Source organism: Microcaecilia unicolor, chromosome 3, assembly GCF_901765095.1.
Source record: "Microcaecilia unicolor chromosome 3, aMicUni1.1, whole genome shotgun sequence".
Taxonomy (NCBI): domain Eukaryota; kingdom Metazoa; phylum Chordata; class Amphibia; order Gymnophiona; family Siphonopidae; genus Microcaecilia; species Microcaecilia unicolor.
In genome coordinates, this window is record NC_044033.1 from 451,193,217 (window position 1) to 451,210,086 (window position 16,870).

At 40.7% G+C, this 16,870-nt stretch overlaps 1 protein-coding gene across 1 annotated transcript in view; it reads left to right on the forward strand.

Annotated features, from left to right (window-relative positions):
* Positions 1 to 16,870, forward strand: part of ARHGEF10 (Rho guanine nucleotide exchange factor 10) — a 205,784-nt gene that overhangs the window by 84,199 nt on the left and 104,715 nt on the right. Inside the window, exons 15-18 of the mRNA XM_030198941.1 lie at positions 1,170 to 1,345; positions 9,422 to 9,537; positions 14,791 to 14,918; positions 16,049 to 16,149. Coding sequence (XP_030054801.1) covers positions 1,170 to 1,345; positions 9,422 to 9,537; positions 14,791 to 14,918; positions 16,049 to 16,149 — 521 coding nt within the window. The remainder of the gene's footprint in view (positions 1 to 1,169; positions 1,346 to 9,421; positions 9,538 to 14,790; positions 14,919 to 16,048; positions 16,150 to 16,870) is intronic.

Consider the following 16,870-nt stretch of genomic DNA (forward strand, 5'->3'; position numbering starts at 1 on the left):
GACAACAGGAGTCCTTTATTTCTGCAAGACACAACATGGGCCGTCGGTTAAAAAACCTCCAAAATGAATTTTGGCAGTTTTTTTAACCTATGGCGTTCTAGCACAAGTTTGTGATTACTTTAACTTCGGGAGTCATATATACATTTAGGAACCTTGGACCCCTGAGGCAGGTGTTGCTCACGCCAAAACACGGTCCGTGTCATGTCTTGCAGAAATAAAGGACTCCTGTTGTCTCAGTCTTGAAGGCCCAGCTGAACCTTTGAAAATTCAGCCAGTAAGCAGAAAGCAGATACAAAAATTGTGTAAGTTCTGTGTACCGTACATTTAAATGGATGCAAGAGAAAATTATTCATTGTGAAGTATGCATGGAGATGTAAATATGCGGTATGCCTCAGCCTATCACAGCATCTTTTTTCATACAGCTAAAAGCTGAGCACAGCCTTTTGCCCACACTGAGGGCAGATAAATGGTGGACAGTAACTGAAATGCATTGTTATGGAGGTAAACTTGGGTTTACCTACTTTAAAAAGCTTGCTTATTGTCCCCAAATGGGAGAAAAGCCTTAGCACATATGGCACTCAATAGATTTGTTCTGTTATAGGTTTTACAATTTCCAGGAAGTCCTTTCACAGGGCCACTCATAAAGAAAGGTACCAGCAGGTAGAACTGCGCCATTCCACTATTCACCAGAGTGAGCTCCGTTCACCAGGACTCCTGGAGCTGTGTTGTTTGAGCAGTTCCAAAATTTCACCAGTGAGAGGGCTTGGCAGAGGTTGTGATGGTATGGATTTTAGTGCTCAGAAAGTAGTTTCAGAGCTTGAAATGACAATTCATTCTTTTTGTCGTTGAAGTAAAACTTGATCAGAAAACAGACTTACATTGTTTTCTCCAGAACCGATATTCAGTTGGCTATGGGTGGATACATTTAATTGAACAACTGTTTTGGAGTGAACATCCAGTCTATAGTTAACTGAACAGAGTTGTTCAGACCTGCTTTTTGGCAGAGCAGCTGGACGAGCTCTTCTTATATCAGCCCCTTAGATTTTAGTTGATATTTTTGCTGCAAACGTATTCTTCAGTGACTCACTTCTGCCCTGGAAGGAAAAAGATTCATAACCTGGAATATAAGATGAATTATACTAAAATCAAGAATGTGCTGTTTCTTTTAGTTCTTCCCAGGAAAGCAGTGACATTGCATCAGCCAGTCAGAGGTACTTGTTGAAATGGAGTGTGCCACTGAAACATGTAGACGTCATAGAATATGGAAGCAGTAAAGAACAAGAAGAGAATCACAGATACCCACCCCAGCATGTAGCTGAAATGATTGCAGTCAGTGCCACACCAAGTAAGTGAAAGTATTTACAAGTGTTCTGATGCTGTGAAGTGCCAGTGGCATATGAAAAAAACAAAACAAAACAAAAATCTAGCAATAACACTGAACTACACTGCTTGGCTGACAGTTGTTCTCTGTAATAAACCTAATCCAAACCTGCCTGCTTTTGCGCAGATAAAAGTGCACATGTTGAATATTCTGCTTACTTTTACTTGAGCGAGAGATGGGCAATTTTCAAACTGTTGATTTAAGTACGTTGATATTTACCTGACTAAATGGCTTCTAAAACTCCCCCTCCCCCAAGTCATTTAATTATCTTAACTTTATTATAATACTTTAACTATTGGTGATTTAAAATATTCATTATTGGGACCTTAATGAGTATTTGACTATTAGTTTCCAGTATAATAGGTTTTAATGCTACACATATGCCCCCAAGTTCTATATAGGGCACTAAATATTGGTGGTGCAATTGGACGCACAGGGGTCAATTATATACATAACTATATTAGGTAGTTGGTTTCTAAATTGGCATTAAGTAGCAATAATTTGCATCAACAAGCACTAATTATTTTTAATTTGCTCACACCTTTTCAGTAGTAACTGAAAAGTGAGTTAAATTCAGGTACACTGGGTATTTCCATGTCACTGGAGGACTCACAATCTAAGTTTATACCTCAGGCAATGTAGAATTAAGTGGCTTGCCCAAGATCACAAGGAGCAGCAGTGGGAATTGAACCAGGCACCTTTGGATGGCAAGACTAGTGCTCTAACCACTAGGCTACTCCTCCACTCTACTGCTAATATGTAGTTACTCATGTAAATGACATAAGTACATAAGTAGTGCCATACTGGGAAAGACCAAAGGTCCATCTAGCCCAGCATCCTGTCACCGACAGTGGCCAATCCAGGTCAAGGGCACCTGGCACGCTCCCCAAACGTAAAAACATTCCAGACAAGTTATACCTAAAAATGCGGAATTTTTCCAAGTCCATTTAATAGCGGTCTATGGACTTGTCCTTTAGGAATCTATCTAACCCCTTTTTAAACTCCGTCAAGCTAACCGCCCGTACCACGTTCTCCGGAAACGAATTCCAGAGTCTAATTACACGTTGGGTGAAGAAAAATTTTCTCCGATTCGTTTTAAATTTACCACACTGTAGCTTCAACTCATGTCCTCTAGTCCTAGTATTTTTGGATAGCGTGAACAGTCGCTTCACATCCACATCCATTCCACTCATTATTTTATACACTTCTATCATATCTCCCCTCAGCCGTCTCTTCTCCAAGCTGAAAAGCCCTAGCCTTCTCAGCCTCTCTTCATAGGAAAGTCGTCCCATCCCCACTATCATTTTCGTCGCCCTTCGCTGTACCTTTTCCAATTCTACTATATCTTTTTTGAGATACGGAGACCAGTACTGAACACAATACTCCAGGTGCGGTCGCACCATGGAGCGATACAACGGCATTATAACATCCGCACACCTGGACTCCATACCCTTCCTAATAACACCCAACATTCTATTCGCTTTCCTAGCCGCAGCAGCACACTGAGCAGAAGGTTTCAGTGTATCATCGACGACGACACCCAGATCCCTTTCTTGATCCGTAACTCCGTAACTCCTAACTTACACCCCTATTCTATAAATGTAGAGCCAGATTCAGTAAGTGGTGTCTAAAACATAGGTGTGTTGGAATAACGCATGTAGCACTATTGTATAAACCGTGTCTACAGTAAGTCGTGGTCTATAGAATAGCGCATAGGGGAATGTGCCTATATTTACGCCACTGAAAACCTGCTGTAAATACCCACGCCTAAATGTAGGCGCATCCCCCTGAATTCTGTAACAACATGCATAATATAGAGTAGTGTCCCCAACATGCCCACACTCCTTACATGGCCGTGCCCCCTTTTCAGCTGTCCACTTTAAAATTTATGTGCACCTCTTTTTAGAAAATATCTAAAAAAGTGTGTGTAAATTCCAATTATTGCCAAGTAGTGATAATTGATTATCAACTAATTATCATCGCTAATTGACTCGTTACTCAATTGAGTAGCACACACAAATTGGGTGTGCGCATAATTTAATGCACAGTACTCGCCATGCCTTATATAGAATCCAGGCCTTAGTGCCTAATTTCTATGGCATATAGACATGGGAGGGGCATGGGTAGGTCAGGGGCGTGCAAAGCAATTAGGTGCTAAGTTATAGAATACTGTCAGTTACGTGTGTAATTGCCAATATTTTGCCAAGAACATGTACGCCAGCCCTTGACATAGCGTAGGTAGAGTTGGGTGCCAAAATGCAGACTTATGCTAGTATTCCGTAACTGCAACCATGCACGATATTGCCGTTATAGAATTGCGCTTAGCACACAAATTGTTGGCACCTAATTTTCAGTGCCCTTTATAGAATTGGACCTATGGAAGATAATTCTTTAACTGTGCCTTTGATAAGAGCATCCTCTATAAAGGAATGTAGGCACCTACATTTCTTCATAGAATACTAGGATCACAACATACAAACATATAACTTATGTCAGCCACAGAGCTGGCATGTGTGTGCCGGTTTTCCCAAGATACACATTGGAGGAAAAATCCATAGCCTGGGATTGGTACCATGGAATATTGCTACTAATTACGTTTCTGCCAGGTACGTATGGCCTGGATTGGCCAATGTTGGAAGCAGGATACTGGGCTAGATGGACCATTGGTCTGACACAGTATGGCTATTCTTAAGTTCTTTGTCTAAACATTGATGCGTATAATTGACACGTAAATTTTAGTGCTTATTTTATAGCCTTATCCTCCTTAAGGGGGTTATATAAGTAGCTGTGATACACATTAATGTGTGTTACTATGTATTAGTGAATATTTATTTATTTTAGTATTTAGCCTGTCCTTACAATAAAATCAGGGTGAGCTGCAATAAAAAAATATGCAACAGACAAAACACTGCAAGGTACATCAGAGGAACAACCCAAGATGTTCGCATAACCAGCAACACAGCCAGTCACTTGCAAGTCTAAATAAATCTGTTTTCAAATATTGATGAAACTGCAGTAACTCTTGAATTGTACACAGTTCCCAGAGGAGTGCATTCCATAATTCAGGAACTTCAACCGAGAAAGACCTCAACCAGCTCATGGCCAATCGGGCAACTCTTAACTCAGGGATCACAAATAGAGTACCACCTTGGTACAATGTTTGTAATAAATAACCTAGACCCGGACCCGGACTTGCCAAAATCTTAAAAGCCATCATCAGCACTTTAAACGGAATCTGCAGCACAACCTACAATGAATGTAAGTGACACAACATTGAGATGACATGGTGCAAAGAACCCACCCAACCCCACCTCACCTTATCCAAAACTCTAACAGCCACGTTCTAAACTGTCTGAAGCTGGTGAACAACCTTCTCTGGCAATCCTAAATAAAACAAATTATGATAATCCAAACATAAACTAACAGCATACACTATCTGCACGACATTACATCTAGCGCACATCCTTCATCCTGTTCTTTGGTCACCCAGTCAAAGAAGTCAATAAGATTCATTTGGTAGGATTTTCCTTTGGTAAAGCCATGTTGCCTCAGATCCTGTAACCTGTTGGCTTCTAGAAAGTTAACTATCCTTTCAGCAGCAATTCCATTATTTTTCCTACCACTAACGTGAGACTTACCAGCGTGCAGTTTCTCACTTCTTCTGTGTCCGCTTTTGTGAAGAGGGACCACATCCAATCTTCTCTAGTACCGTGGAACCTCTCCTGTTTTCTAAAGATCTATTAAATAAATCTTTGAGGTCCCACCAGGACTTCTCTGAGCTTCCTCAGTATCCTGGGATATATCCCATCCGGCCCCATAGTTTTGTCCACCTTCAAATTTCAAGCTGCTTATAAATGCTTTCCTCCATGAACGGCACAATATCCACTTCCTTCTCAGATATTCCCTCAGCAGCCGACCATGGTCCTTCTCTAGGATTTTCTTCCGTGAACACTGAAGAGAAGTAATTGTTTAGCACATTCACTTTATCCTCATCACTCTCCACATGGCTATTCTCAGTATCTTTCATTCTTTCAATTCCATTTCTATCTTTTCTCCTTTCCCCAGTATATCTGAAAAAATCTGGTCAACTCTCTTAACATCTTTAGCCATTTTTTCTTTCAGCCTTCGCGTTTGCTAGCTGTATTTTTGTCTTCGCTTCTTTCAATTTAATCCAATAATCTTTTCCGTGATCCGTTGGTTGTGTTCTTCTGGATTTTTTGAAAAAAAGCCTCTTTTGCTCTTATTTTTTCAGCCACCTGTTTGGAAAACCATATAGGCTTTCTGATTCTCTTCTTTTTGTTTACTTTCCTTGCATAAAGATCAGTTGCCATGTTTATAGCAGCTTTCAGGTTTTACCACTGATTTTCCATTTCACCTATGCCTACCCACGCCTTCAGTATTCCCCCATTTTACCAAAAGCAGTATGTCTGAAATCTAGTTCTTTGAGTTTTGTGAGTCCGCTCTCTGCCTTTGCCCTTATATCAAACCATATTGTGTGATGATCACTATTACATAGGTGGGCACCCACCCAGATATTGTAAACACTTCCTCCATTTGTGAGCAGTAGATCAAGTTTCGACTCTTCCTTTTTGGGTTCAATCACCATTTCTCTGAGCATGGCACTTTAACGAGCGTCCACAATCTCCCCACTTCTTTCCGATTCTGCCGACAGGACGTTCCAATCCACCTGGCATCTCCACTAGTGATTGAGGGGGCAACTTTGCATCCCTCAGTAGCAAAAAAAAAAAATGGTAGTGTTGTACAATTGTGGGGAGTGGGTTTTTTTGGGGGGGGGCTCAGCACTCAAGGTAAGGGAGCTATGCACCTGGGAGCAATTTCTGAAGTCCACTGCAGTGCCCCCTACGATGCCCGGTTGGTGTCCTGGCATGTGAGGGGGACCAGTGGACTACGAATGCTGGCTCCTCCCACGACCAAATGGCTTGCATTTGGTCGTTTCTGAGATGGGCATCCTCGGTTTCCATTATCGCCGAAAACCAGGGATGACCATCTCTAAGGTCGACCTAAATGTTGAGATTTGGGCGTCCCCGACCGTATTATCGAAATTAAAGATGGATGCCCATCTTGTTTCGATAATATGGGTTTCCCCGCCCCTTTGCCAGGACGTTCTGCGAGGACATCCTCAGGAAAACTTTGGTGCCCCGTTCAATTATGCCCCTCATGGGTTTGTGAAGTCCATGCACCTGTCTTACATGCCAGCAAATACATGTATTTTACAAAAGATTCCATGTTCAGCAGAGCCTCTTCAAAAATACTTATATAATTGTGAACATCCTGACTTAGACATCCCAGTTCCTACCTGGACAACCCAATTCCTACCTTGGCATCCTATGCAAAATAGGGCAGATTTTTTTTTTTAATACAGTAGGTCCCGTTCTATGCAAGAGGACCTATAATATTCACTAACAGCACCTGCTAATTGTGTAAGCATGTGCTAATTGGGTAGCATGCTTCAATAAATCTAGACTATTATATTTTGTTTTATTAATTACATTTTATTCTTTTATTCTGGTTTTGTTTTACTGTTTTATAATTGTAACCTTGCCTGGCGCATTTTCATTGAAAGGCAGTTGAAAGATAAATTATTTTTTTTTGTACTGTGAATTAAAACATTGTTCAAAAACTTGAGATATTTAACTTGTGAAGTTCCTAAAACACTATTTACATTTGTAGATGCTTCTGAAATGTCCTCTTTAGACACCCATTTTCAAACAAAGCCATGCATCCTAAATATAATTGTCCACATTTTGGTTTTATTTAGGAAAATTATTTACCTGCAATTCCTACTACCTAGTTTCAACAGATCATATTCCTAAATCTAGGATTCTAACTAAAGGTACCTTTTACAAAACCTTGTTAGGCATTAATGTGCACTTAATGCAGCTAAAAATGGAGTACCACAGAACATGCTCAGGTAATTCCAAAATGTGTGCGTGTAATGGTTGGAGAGTGAGCGGAGACCAGAACCCTATGCTGAAAAGCACAGAAAAATCTTCAGAGTAGGGATGGACCAATGGATTTCTACAAAAAAGAGGGACTAGAAGTGTTGTGAAATGCCTACCAACCGCCTGGGGTTACCCTGCGGCCACCTTAAGGGTCTGCCCAGTACTGCCCATCCTCGCCTGCACTGTTAGGCTTGTGCTCTATACTAGCACCATCCACCTACCGACTGGTTCCCGCTTGCCTTTGGGCTAGTCTCCCACTCTCAGGTTATACCCCAGTGATTTCTAGGACACTGGGGCCACACTCCAGGAGTTCCACAGTTCCCAGAAAGCACCCACAGACCCAAAAGCACAAACCATAATTCTTAGTCCAGGACAACAGAGTCAGTAAACTAATAATGTTTATTGTCATAGAACTTGAACAGTGAATAGAAAAATGTGAAATCAACAAACACAATAGCAGGTAACTGAATATGGATCAATTATAAAACTATCTAAGCATTTGTTTACTACTTGGATAGTACCTGGGGAGTTCAGGAAATGTAGCTGCTCACAGGTTATAAAATATAACTACTCAAAGGGCCTCAATAAAGAGAGCTTTCTCCATTCCCTGGCTGAGACTGGGGAAAATCCAGTACTTTCAGTCTAGATTTGAAATCCAGGGCCAATCAGACCCCAGGGCATTAACTTTGAAAGTAGCTGCCCAATGGTACTGCAGATTGCCTTTCCATAAGCTGAAACTGGAGAAGAGAAAAATCTTTTTCTGCAACAGCTTTAAAACTCAAAACAGGCACCATCTGCTGGCCAATTAGGAGAAATACACTTCATAAAATAATACAGTTTTCAGGCTTGGAAACCCCCAGTTTTGTCACAAGAGGTCACACACCAAATATCTTTAATAAAATAATAAAAGTCAAATGTTTGTAACTTTGATAAAATCAAAGTACAAAGAGTCACGATAAAATGAAAATGAAGCAGGCATTTGTGTGCCAAAACATGGATCTGTGTTGGGTCTTTGGGTTCAGGTACCCCTTAAATGGGCACTTGTGTACCAGAACACGGATCTGTGTCGGGTTATTGGGTTCCATTACGGTATCCTCTGGTGGTCATTTTGATTTTATCATGACTCATTGTACTTTGATTTCATTAAAGTTACGAACATGACTTTTTCTTATTTTATTTAAGATTTTTGGTGTGACCTCAATGGTCCATACCTACTCTGAAGATTTTAGTGCATGACCATTAATACAAAAAATAGAATATCAGCCATTTTATTAAAAATGGCCTTAGCCAGTGGGAAAGACCCGTTTGGGGAGCGTGCCAGGTGCCCTTGACCTGGATTGGCCACTGTCGGTGACAGGATGCTGGGCTAGATGGACCTTTGGTCTTTCCCAGTATGGCACTACTTATGTACTTATGTACTTATAAGGGAAAGGGAAATGGGACTTGATATACCGCCTTTCTGAGGTTTTTGCAATTACATTCAAAGCAGTTTACATATATTCAGGCACTTATTTTGTACCAGGGGCAATGGAGGGTTAAGTGACTTGCCCAGAGTCACAAGGAGCTGCAGAGGGAATTGAACTCAGTTCCCCAGGATCAAAGTCCACTGCACTAACCACTAGGCTACTCCTCCACTCTAAGGCCACTTTTTGATGTAATTTGCTAAAAAGAGCCCTAAAGGGTGAACAGTGACCTTTTACTCACTTGACTATATTTCTCTAAAAAAAATTATGCTCCAGTTCTAATGTTTTTTATTGTAGTGACTTTAAAACTCTACAAGTACAAAGCCTGTTGTTGTTTTGGGGGTAATTTTGTAAAGTCATTTTTGCACGTATAAGGCCTCTTATAAAAAAAAAACAACCAGTATAAAAGTACTCACTTTGCATGATAGTATGTACTTTGCAATAATTGAGGCCGACAGAACACAGGTGGAGTTCGTATGTACGTGTTAATTGTTTATGCACATACATAAAAATTAGTAGCTTATGTTCATATGTAAATGCATATGCACATATTTAGACATTCAAATATTCTGCACATGTGTTTGCTATATCTGTGCTGTCTTTATGTATTTCAGATAAATTTTACATGGGACCCGGGCAGCTCTATCATGATTTGCAGAATCTGGTACACGACTTGAATATAGTCAATCAAATCACACAATTAGTTGGAAATCTTAAAGGAAACTATCAAGTAAGCAACTGTATCCACTTCAGAATCCAGATCTGTAATACAGAAAGGGAAAATAGGCGGGTAATGAGAACTAATGACAATAACAAACTCTGCTTATCAAACAGGTTGCGTCAAAATGTTTCAGTATTCAGTGTGAATGAATTTATAATGTCCTGAGCTCAGTTCTTAGTAACTGTTCAACTTCAAGAAGTGATACGTTAAATTCTTCAAAAGTCAGCTTTCCTAGATCTTGGCACTGTTTTTCCTGCTTGTAGCTTATTGCTAAGATTTTCTCTCTCTCTCTCTCTCTCTCTCTCTCTCATTACTAGGACAGGGCAAATGCATCAGGCACAAAATTTCAACTAGCCATTCAGAAAGGGAGAGGGGATATGGTTTGATGTGATTGCAATCAAAGTGTTTTTCATATTATATATAGGTACTTATTTCATACCTGGGTCACTAGAAATTAGCATAGACTTAGCAGAACTTAGTTTGTCCTAATTACTATTGATATAAAGCAGACAGAATTACACACAAGCCTCCCTGGAGCAGTGGCACAATGTAGAGATAGTATGGGGACACAGTTTGTAAAGGTTGCCCCAGGTCCCTAGGAGGTAATTTCATAAAAGTGGGCCTATAAAAAGTTCCAAAGACATGCCTATTTGTAATGGCAATATAGACATCTATATCCTATATAATAATTCTCACCTCCAACGTTCTATGGGTCTTGCTGCCTGTGTTCGTGACTTCTTCGGAGTTGGTGTGCTAGGCTCCGTAGCACAGGCTGACGTCACAGTAGCCATTGTGGCCACACCCCTGGGGGGCAGGGTTGTCCTGGGAGTGGGCAGGGCGCGTGACGTGTCCCATGTCCAGCCGGCTCGGTGCTCTGTGCAGCCTGCGGGTGCTGCAGCCCGGTCCGATCGCCCTGGAGTCCTGGTTCTGGAGAGCGCTGCAGCCGTGGCACTGGCCGGGGGGGGGGGGGGGTCTGACTGGCCGGAGGTTGCCTGCAGGGGCCGGTGAGTGACCGGCAGTCGGGGCCACATTTAAATAACCCGAGGATGCCCAATCCGGAGGTGGAAGGGGGGTCTCCTCCCCTCATTCGTATTTTGAGAGGATTAAGGGGCTGGGAAGGGGCCCTGTGCTGGCAGTGGCAGCTGTTTTTTGCCATGCTCCAGGTCCTCTTTTACCTCAGCAGGTGATAAGACCAATAAAAGATATGGCCGTGCAGTAAGTTCACACTTGCCGCGCGGCCATTTCAGGGGGAGCACTTACCACTACCCATTGAGGTAGTGGTAAGGGCTCCCGCATTAACCCGGCGGTAACTGGGCAGCATGTGGTAGGGCCTGATTACCGCCAGGTAAACCCTGCACTAGGAAATCAGATCTGATTTTCTGTAGTGTCAGAAATTGCTTGTGTTGGGGGTGGAACTACCACCGGCACCTGCATTGGGCTAGCAGTAGTTCTGGGTTGCCGCACGGCATCACTTTAGGAAAAAACGCCCCTAAGGTAGGTGCAACTACATGCTTGTCTTCTTTGTGCACGCTTGTGCTTTATAATGTATGCACATACTTCACAAGAGTCTCCCAGCTTCACCCAAATGCCATCTTTGGGAGCACCTACAAATGAGCAATCTAAAAGTACATGTTTTATTATTGGCACTTGTATGTGTGTATTCACCTGTGCAGTTGCATAATAGCTATTTTCCTTGTTTTACATGCAAAAAATGCTTTATTAAATTACCCCTAAGCCATATGAAAGTAAAGTTGCACTTGTTGGTCCATATCTCTACAGCACCTGCTTTTTCATGGAGCTGTCCTGAGGTGTGGAATAGGCAACAGTACATTTAATTTTGGGTAGAAAAAGTGTCCTTAGGGAAACAACTGCAGATTTATATTTTATTTTTTGGGCTTCCTTCCCTTGAGAATTGGTAGAAAGAGCGTGATTTTCATAACAGGACTCATGGTTTAAGAGGGCAAGTATGCACCTGTTTTATGAAATATTTGTATAAGTGGTGAAGAGTGTGCCTAGAATGCAGGCATGGATTGAGCAGGTATACATATTTGTGCATAAAAGTTCATAATACATGCATAAATTCATTTATTTCATTAACCTGCATACTTCACCTGTGATTTGCAGCTACACTTGCTGGCAAAGTGTACAGCATCATGTCAAAGAGTGAATCAGTCAGAGACCACATATGTTCAAAAATTACTAAATAAAATTGCCCCTAAAATACCCATGATAAAATATCTACAGACTTTTTACTTGTTGCACCAATAAAACCATAAGAATGGACACAGTGGGTCAGGTCAAAGGTCCTTCAAACCCAGTATGCCATTTCCAACAGCAGCCAAACCAGGGCACAGGTGCTTGACAGAATCCCATAGAGTAGATAGATTCCATACTGCTTATGCCCAGGGCTTTCCCTAAAGTCTACCTGGTTAATAACCTTTTGTGGACTTTTCCTCCAAGAACATGTCCAAACCTTTTATAAACCCAGCTATGCTAACACTGTACCCTGATATACTACTAGTTATATATTTTTACCCTTTTGATAAGTAACTATTACTCTTTGGCACCATCTTTATATACCAGCCAGTATATGAAATCTTGTACAATGGTGTTGTTTCCTAAAAAAATTATAAAAATTTGACTTTGGGGTACTTTTACTAAAGGGCACTAATGGATTTAATGCACGCTAAATGATAAAACGCCCATAGGAATATACCCTGGAATTCATTATATGGTGCCTCAATTTCCATGCAGATATTGAAGCACATTCTATATCAATGCTCATAAATTAATTGGTTAACTATCTAATCGGCACTGTTATTGGATGTTAATCAATTATCAGCACTAATTGGCATTAATTGAAATTTACGCACACAACTCGCTAGGTGTATTCTATAAGGGGGTACTCCTGAATTTTAAGTCACATAGCTGAAAAGGGAGCGTGGCCATAGGCCGGGGCATGGGTGTTTCTACAGTCTATGCACATTATTATAGAATGCACCCGATCTGTGCCTAATTTAGGCATTTGGATTTATACCAAGTAAAACTTGGTGTAAATGGACGCAACCAAATTTAGTCGCGTGCAAAGCCACTCTGCATATTTTGTGTACCACGTGGAAAGTTAAGCCTATTCTATAAAATGTAGGCGTACTTTACAGAATACGCCTAGGCGCATTTTTCTTCCTTTACGGATTTTTTAGGTGCCATATATAGAATCTAGCCCATAATGGGCATCTTAGCAATTAGCGTGTGCTAAATCCATCAGTGTGCCTTAGTAAAAGTTTTAAAAAAAAGTTTTTTAAGATCAGACTTGGTCAGGGACCAATTTATTTGCAGGAAAACTTAAACCATTGTGTACCTCCATGTTTATTGAGATCTGTGTCAGTGAAGTTCTTTTTCTCTTCCACCACTGAAGGTTGTGAAGTTGAAATGTATCAGAGGTAGGATTTTCTCGGTGACAGCTCCAATGCTATGGAAACTGTTGCCAGAGGATTTGTGCTGTGAACATTTTTTTTTCCAGTTTTGGAAAAAGTTAAGTATTTTTCTTTTAGACAGTCTTTCCCTTATGTATAATTTGATCATTGCTGGATTTGGATGTTGGGGTGGGTATCTTTATTCACAGGGTTTTTTTTACTAAGGCGCGTTCACGCTTTAAGCATGTTTTTAGGGTAATCAGTCTGGATTGAGTTTATAGTGGGGATTTTTTAGAAAGATAATTTTTGTTCTAGTTAGTTTGTGGAATTTTGTTAAAGTTTGTGTATGTTTATTATTTTGTTGAACTGTTGTGTTTATCAATTTTTATTTATTTATTTATTTGTTACATTTGTATCCCACATTTTCCCACTTATTAGCAGGCTCAATGTGGCTTACATAGTACCGTAACGGCGTTTGCCAGTTCCGGTATGAACAAATACAAGGTGATATTATGGTAGAATAAGGTTCAGGTATGATGAATACTTTGGTGGAGTTTAGGGGGGAAGAGGAAGAGTTTGAATATGTCCATTACGGTCTTTGGTTTCATTATGTCGCAGATTTCCAACCCAATGGAAGTAGTTGTTCTTGGAATGAATTATACAAAAGGGGCCAAGAATGTTTGTTTCTTTCTCCATCTGTCTGCGGGCAAAGTAACTCTCTGAAAACAGAATGGGATGAAGCTTGGCATGAGGGAAAAACCGGTAAAAAGATTTGAGCCAAATGAGCTAAATAATACCCCCCCCCCCCCAAAAAAAAAAAAAAATGACCCAATGCATTTCTGTGGGAGAAAGAGTTCCAGGTTCTGTAGCATAGAAGAATGGAATGAATTTTGCATTTGGGGAAAACCCAGTAAAAAGAAACATTGAGTTTGAAAATAGGCCTCATTGGACTGAGGTTATTTGTTTTAATTTGTTTTACCACCTTTCAGTCAAAAGTAGCAAGGCAGTATACAATCAAAATATGAAAATTGATGACAGTAGCATCCAGATAATATATGACAAAAGCAATGAACCTTTTGCTCAACTGCCCCGCCCCCCAAAACTAACCCGCCACAACTCCCCCATCTTCCCACAAACCACCTTGCTTGCAACTGACATTACTATTAAAACTAGTGCACGCCTATTTATGACCTGAGCCCATAACTGCTAGGTCAATGGGTGGCAGTAAGGGCTCAGGCCATAAATAGGCGTGCACTAGTTTTAATATTAGGGCAGACCCATTAAAAAAATAGCCTTTTTCCCAGTCAAGATAAAAAAGGGCCCGGCGCACGTTTAAAAGACACACTCACACTACTGCAGGCCACTTTTTACCGTTGCTTTGTAAAAGAACCACAGAAAGGGTAATTTTATAACTGGGTAGCTGCATTTACAAGCCCTTTGTGTGCATAAGTTTTCATTTACCCATGAAAGTAACACCAGGGCTCCTAAGCATTATTCTACAGTGGGGCAAGACTCACATTTAAATGGGTAATTTATAGAATACTATAAGTTAGGCACATATTTCCAGCATTTAGGTATCGGCACTTATTCCAGCTCTAAAGATGGAGTAAATGCTTGTGCCTAAATTATAGACACATAATTTTGCTCTTACGTTGCTGTTAAAAGAAAGTAGATGCTTGCATTCCTTTACAGAATAGGCTCCTACCAGATGCCCTCTGGTGCCTATTTATAGCACCCAGTTATAGAGTTACCTCCTGTGGGTTAGGATGAACAGGACTAGCCTTTCCTTTGTATGTTACCATAGCATCAGTCGTTACCACCTGAGCACTGGCGTTTGTTCTTATTACAGAATTTAAATCAGGCGGTGGCTCAAGACTGGACTTGTGGTTTACAGAAGCTTATTTTGAAAAAAGAAGATGAAATCCGGGCAGCAGATCGCTGCAGAATCCAACTGCAATTCCCCGGGAAGCTTGACAAGTTTGTAACAGTTTCTTTTTAAATCTTTTTTTTTTCTGAGCGTGTGCTCTACACAGCGCCATATCAAGGCTGTGCAAGAAGTGTGGCTGTAAAAATTGCTCCTAGCACATCTTCTCCTCTCACTGGCAATGGTGAAGGCAGCAAAACAGGGGAGCTCCAATGGGTGGATCTTACAGTGTGCAACTATAGCTTGGCATCTTCATGGTACTGTCTATCAGGTAGTTCACATGAGTTCATTGAACAGTTGTCCTTTTCTCTTGTGCATCACTGTTTCCCATAGTTGCTCACTGCTCTACTCAGAGTTTATGCTCTGCTGATCTCATAACTACTAACTAGAATCCCAAGGGAGAGACAACTGTTATACACAATACAAAAAGTCAATCCCAAAAATAATTTAAAAAAAAAGCCAGTATATAGGGTGCCTAAAGAAAAATCTATGAAACAATATTTCTTGATAAACGGGCCCAGTAGAGAGTTCAGTATAGGCTGCACCTGCAGCCAAGCATAAACTTCAGTGAGTCAGGCCGCCAATGCTGCTCACTTGAGAGCTCTGTACATCATAAAATGCTATCTATACATGGAGCCCTTAATTTTCCCTAGTGCAGTAACCCAAAGTGAAATTTTAATTGAAACAAATGCAATAAACAAATAGTTTTTCAGTAGGCATCATATACTGCTAGGATCCACTAAGTTATGGAGTTGAAATATTCTCCTGATAGTCTTTAAATATAAACAGTCTTTCAACTTTTCGACTTCATGAGTGTGACAACAATAGCAAACAAAAAGCACTGGAGGATAAGAAAGAAACAGGAGCAGACTTACCTGAAGTTCCAACTCTGATGCTCTTTCACTGTAAGTTCCAAATGTCCTACAGAAATTCCTGTTTCAAAACCTTTTCCTCGGGGATGCCAGTGCTACTTTCACAATAGATCCTCCATCTTGATCTCATAGGCAGTGTTCTTATTGTGCCTTGGATTGAGATTTGAATTTTGCATCCCTTCAAGGATGAAGAGTTATGTTTTATCATATATCACGTGTTATGTTTCTTACACCTTATGCAAGCTGCTCTCACGTCCAGCATTTTCCTAAAACTTCTTTTTTTTTCTTTTCATTTTTCACATTCCTGGTAGGTCTGGACGGCCGACTTTCCTCACTGCAGTTTTTAACACCTGTAACCCTGCTACCAAGCAGTCATGGATCAGTAATCTGCAGATGGCAAAACTTGCCCTTGGTAAGTGCAGATTGTGTCATGCTAGGTGAAACATAAATTGTAGTTGAATTTAAACCATTATTACGCTCCTAGCAGGCATTAAAATGGCAGTACAATATATTGTGCATGTAAAGCTGAAGGGTGGGAATTAAAGCTGAAAAGCAGGATTTAGCTGAAATAATTCATCCTATATTTCAGAAATATTATAGACAAGTGGGAGTGTGCAGTGCATTGCAGAAGTGGTATATAAGGGTTTTTTTCTTAATTTGGCTGCCTTTTGCTTATTCCTCCTGGGGCCAGTACAGCCTCATCTCAGAGAGTAAATGATACAAACTTTAGGATCCTTCGACCCAAGCGCACCATGCTCAAGTTTCTCTTCATTTCTGCAACCCCCAGTCTGCTCAGTTTCTTTTTTTATATCCTATCTCTTTTTCCCAGTTTACCTCTCTTCCTCCCCTTTCTAACCCTAGGTTACTGCCCTAACCCCTCCCATTCCAATTTCCTCTCCCTACCCCTTCCCAATAAGGTAGCTGAGTTCTGCAAAAACTACTGCTAAAATATATATATTTTTTATAATTGTACTCATTTTTAGTAAACACCTTTGATTTTTTTTCAATAAAACTGCAGTATGTACTTCTGTCACTTCAACCAATCAACAATGTTGTGAGAAGTCTGCACACAAGGGGCAAGTTTGTTAGTGGTTAGAAGATTTTAGATTAGGGGTTCTCAACCCACTCCTTAG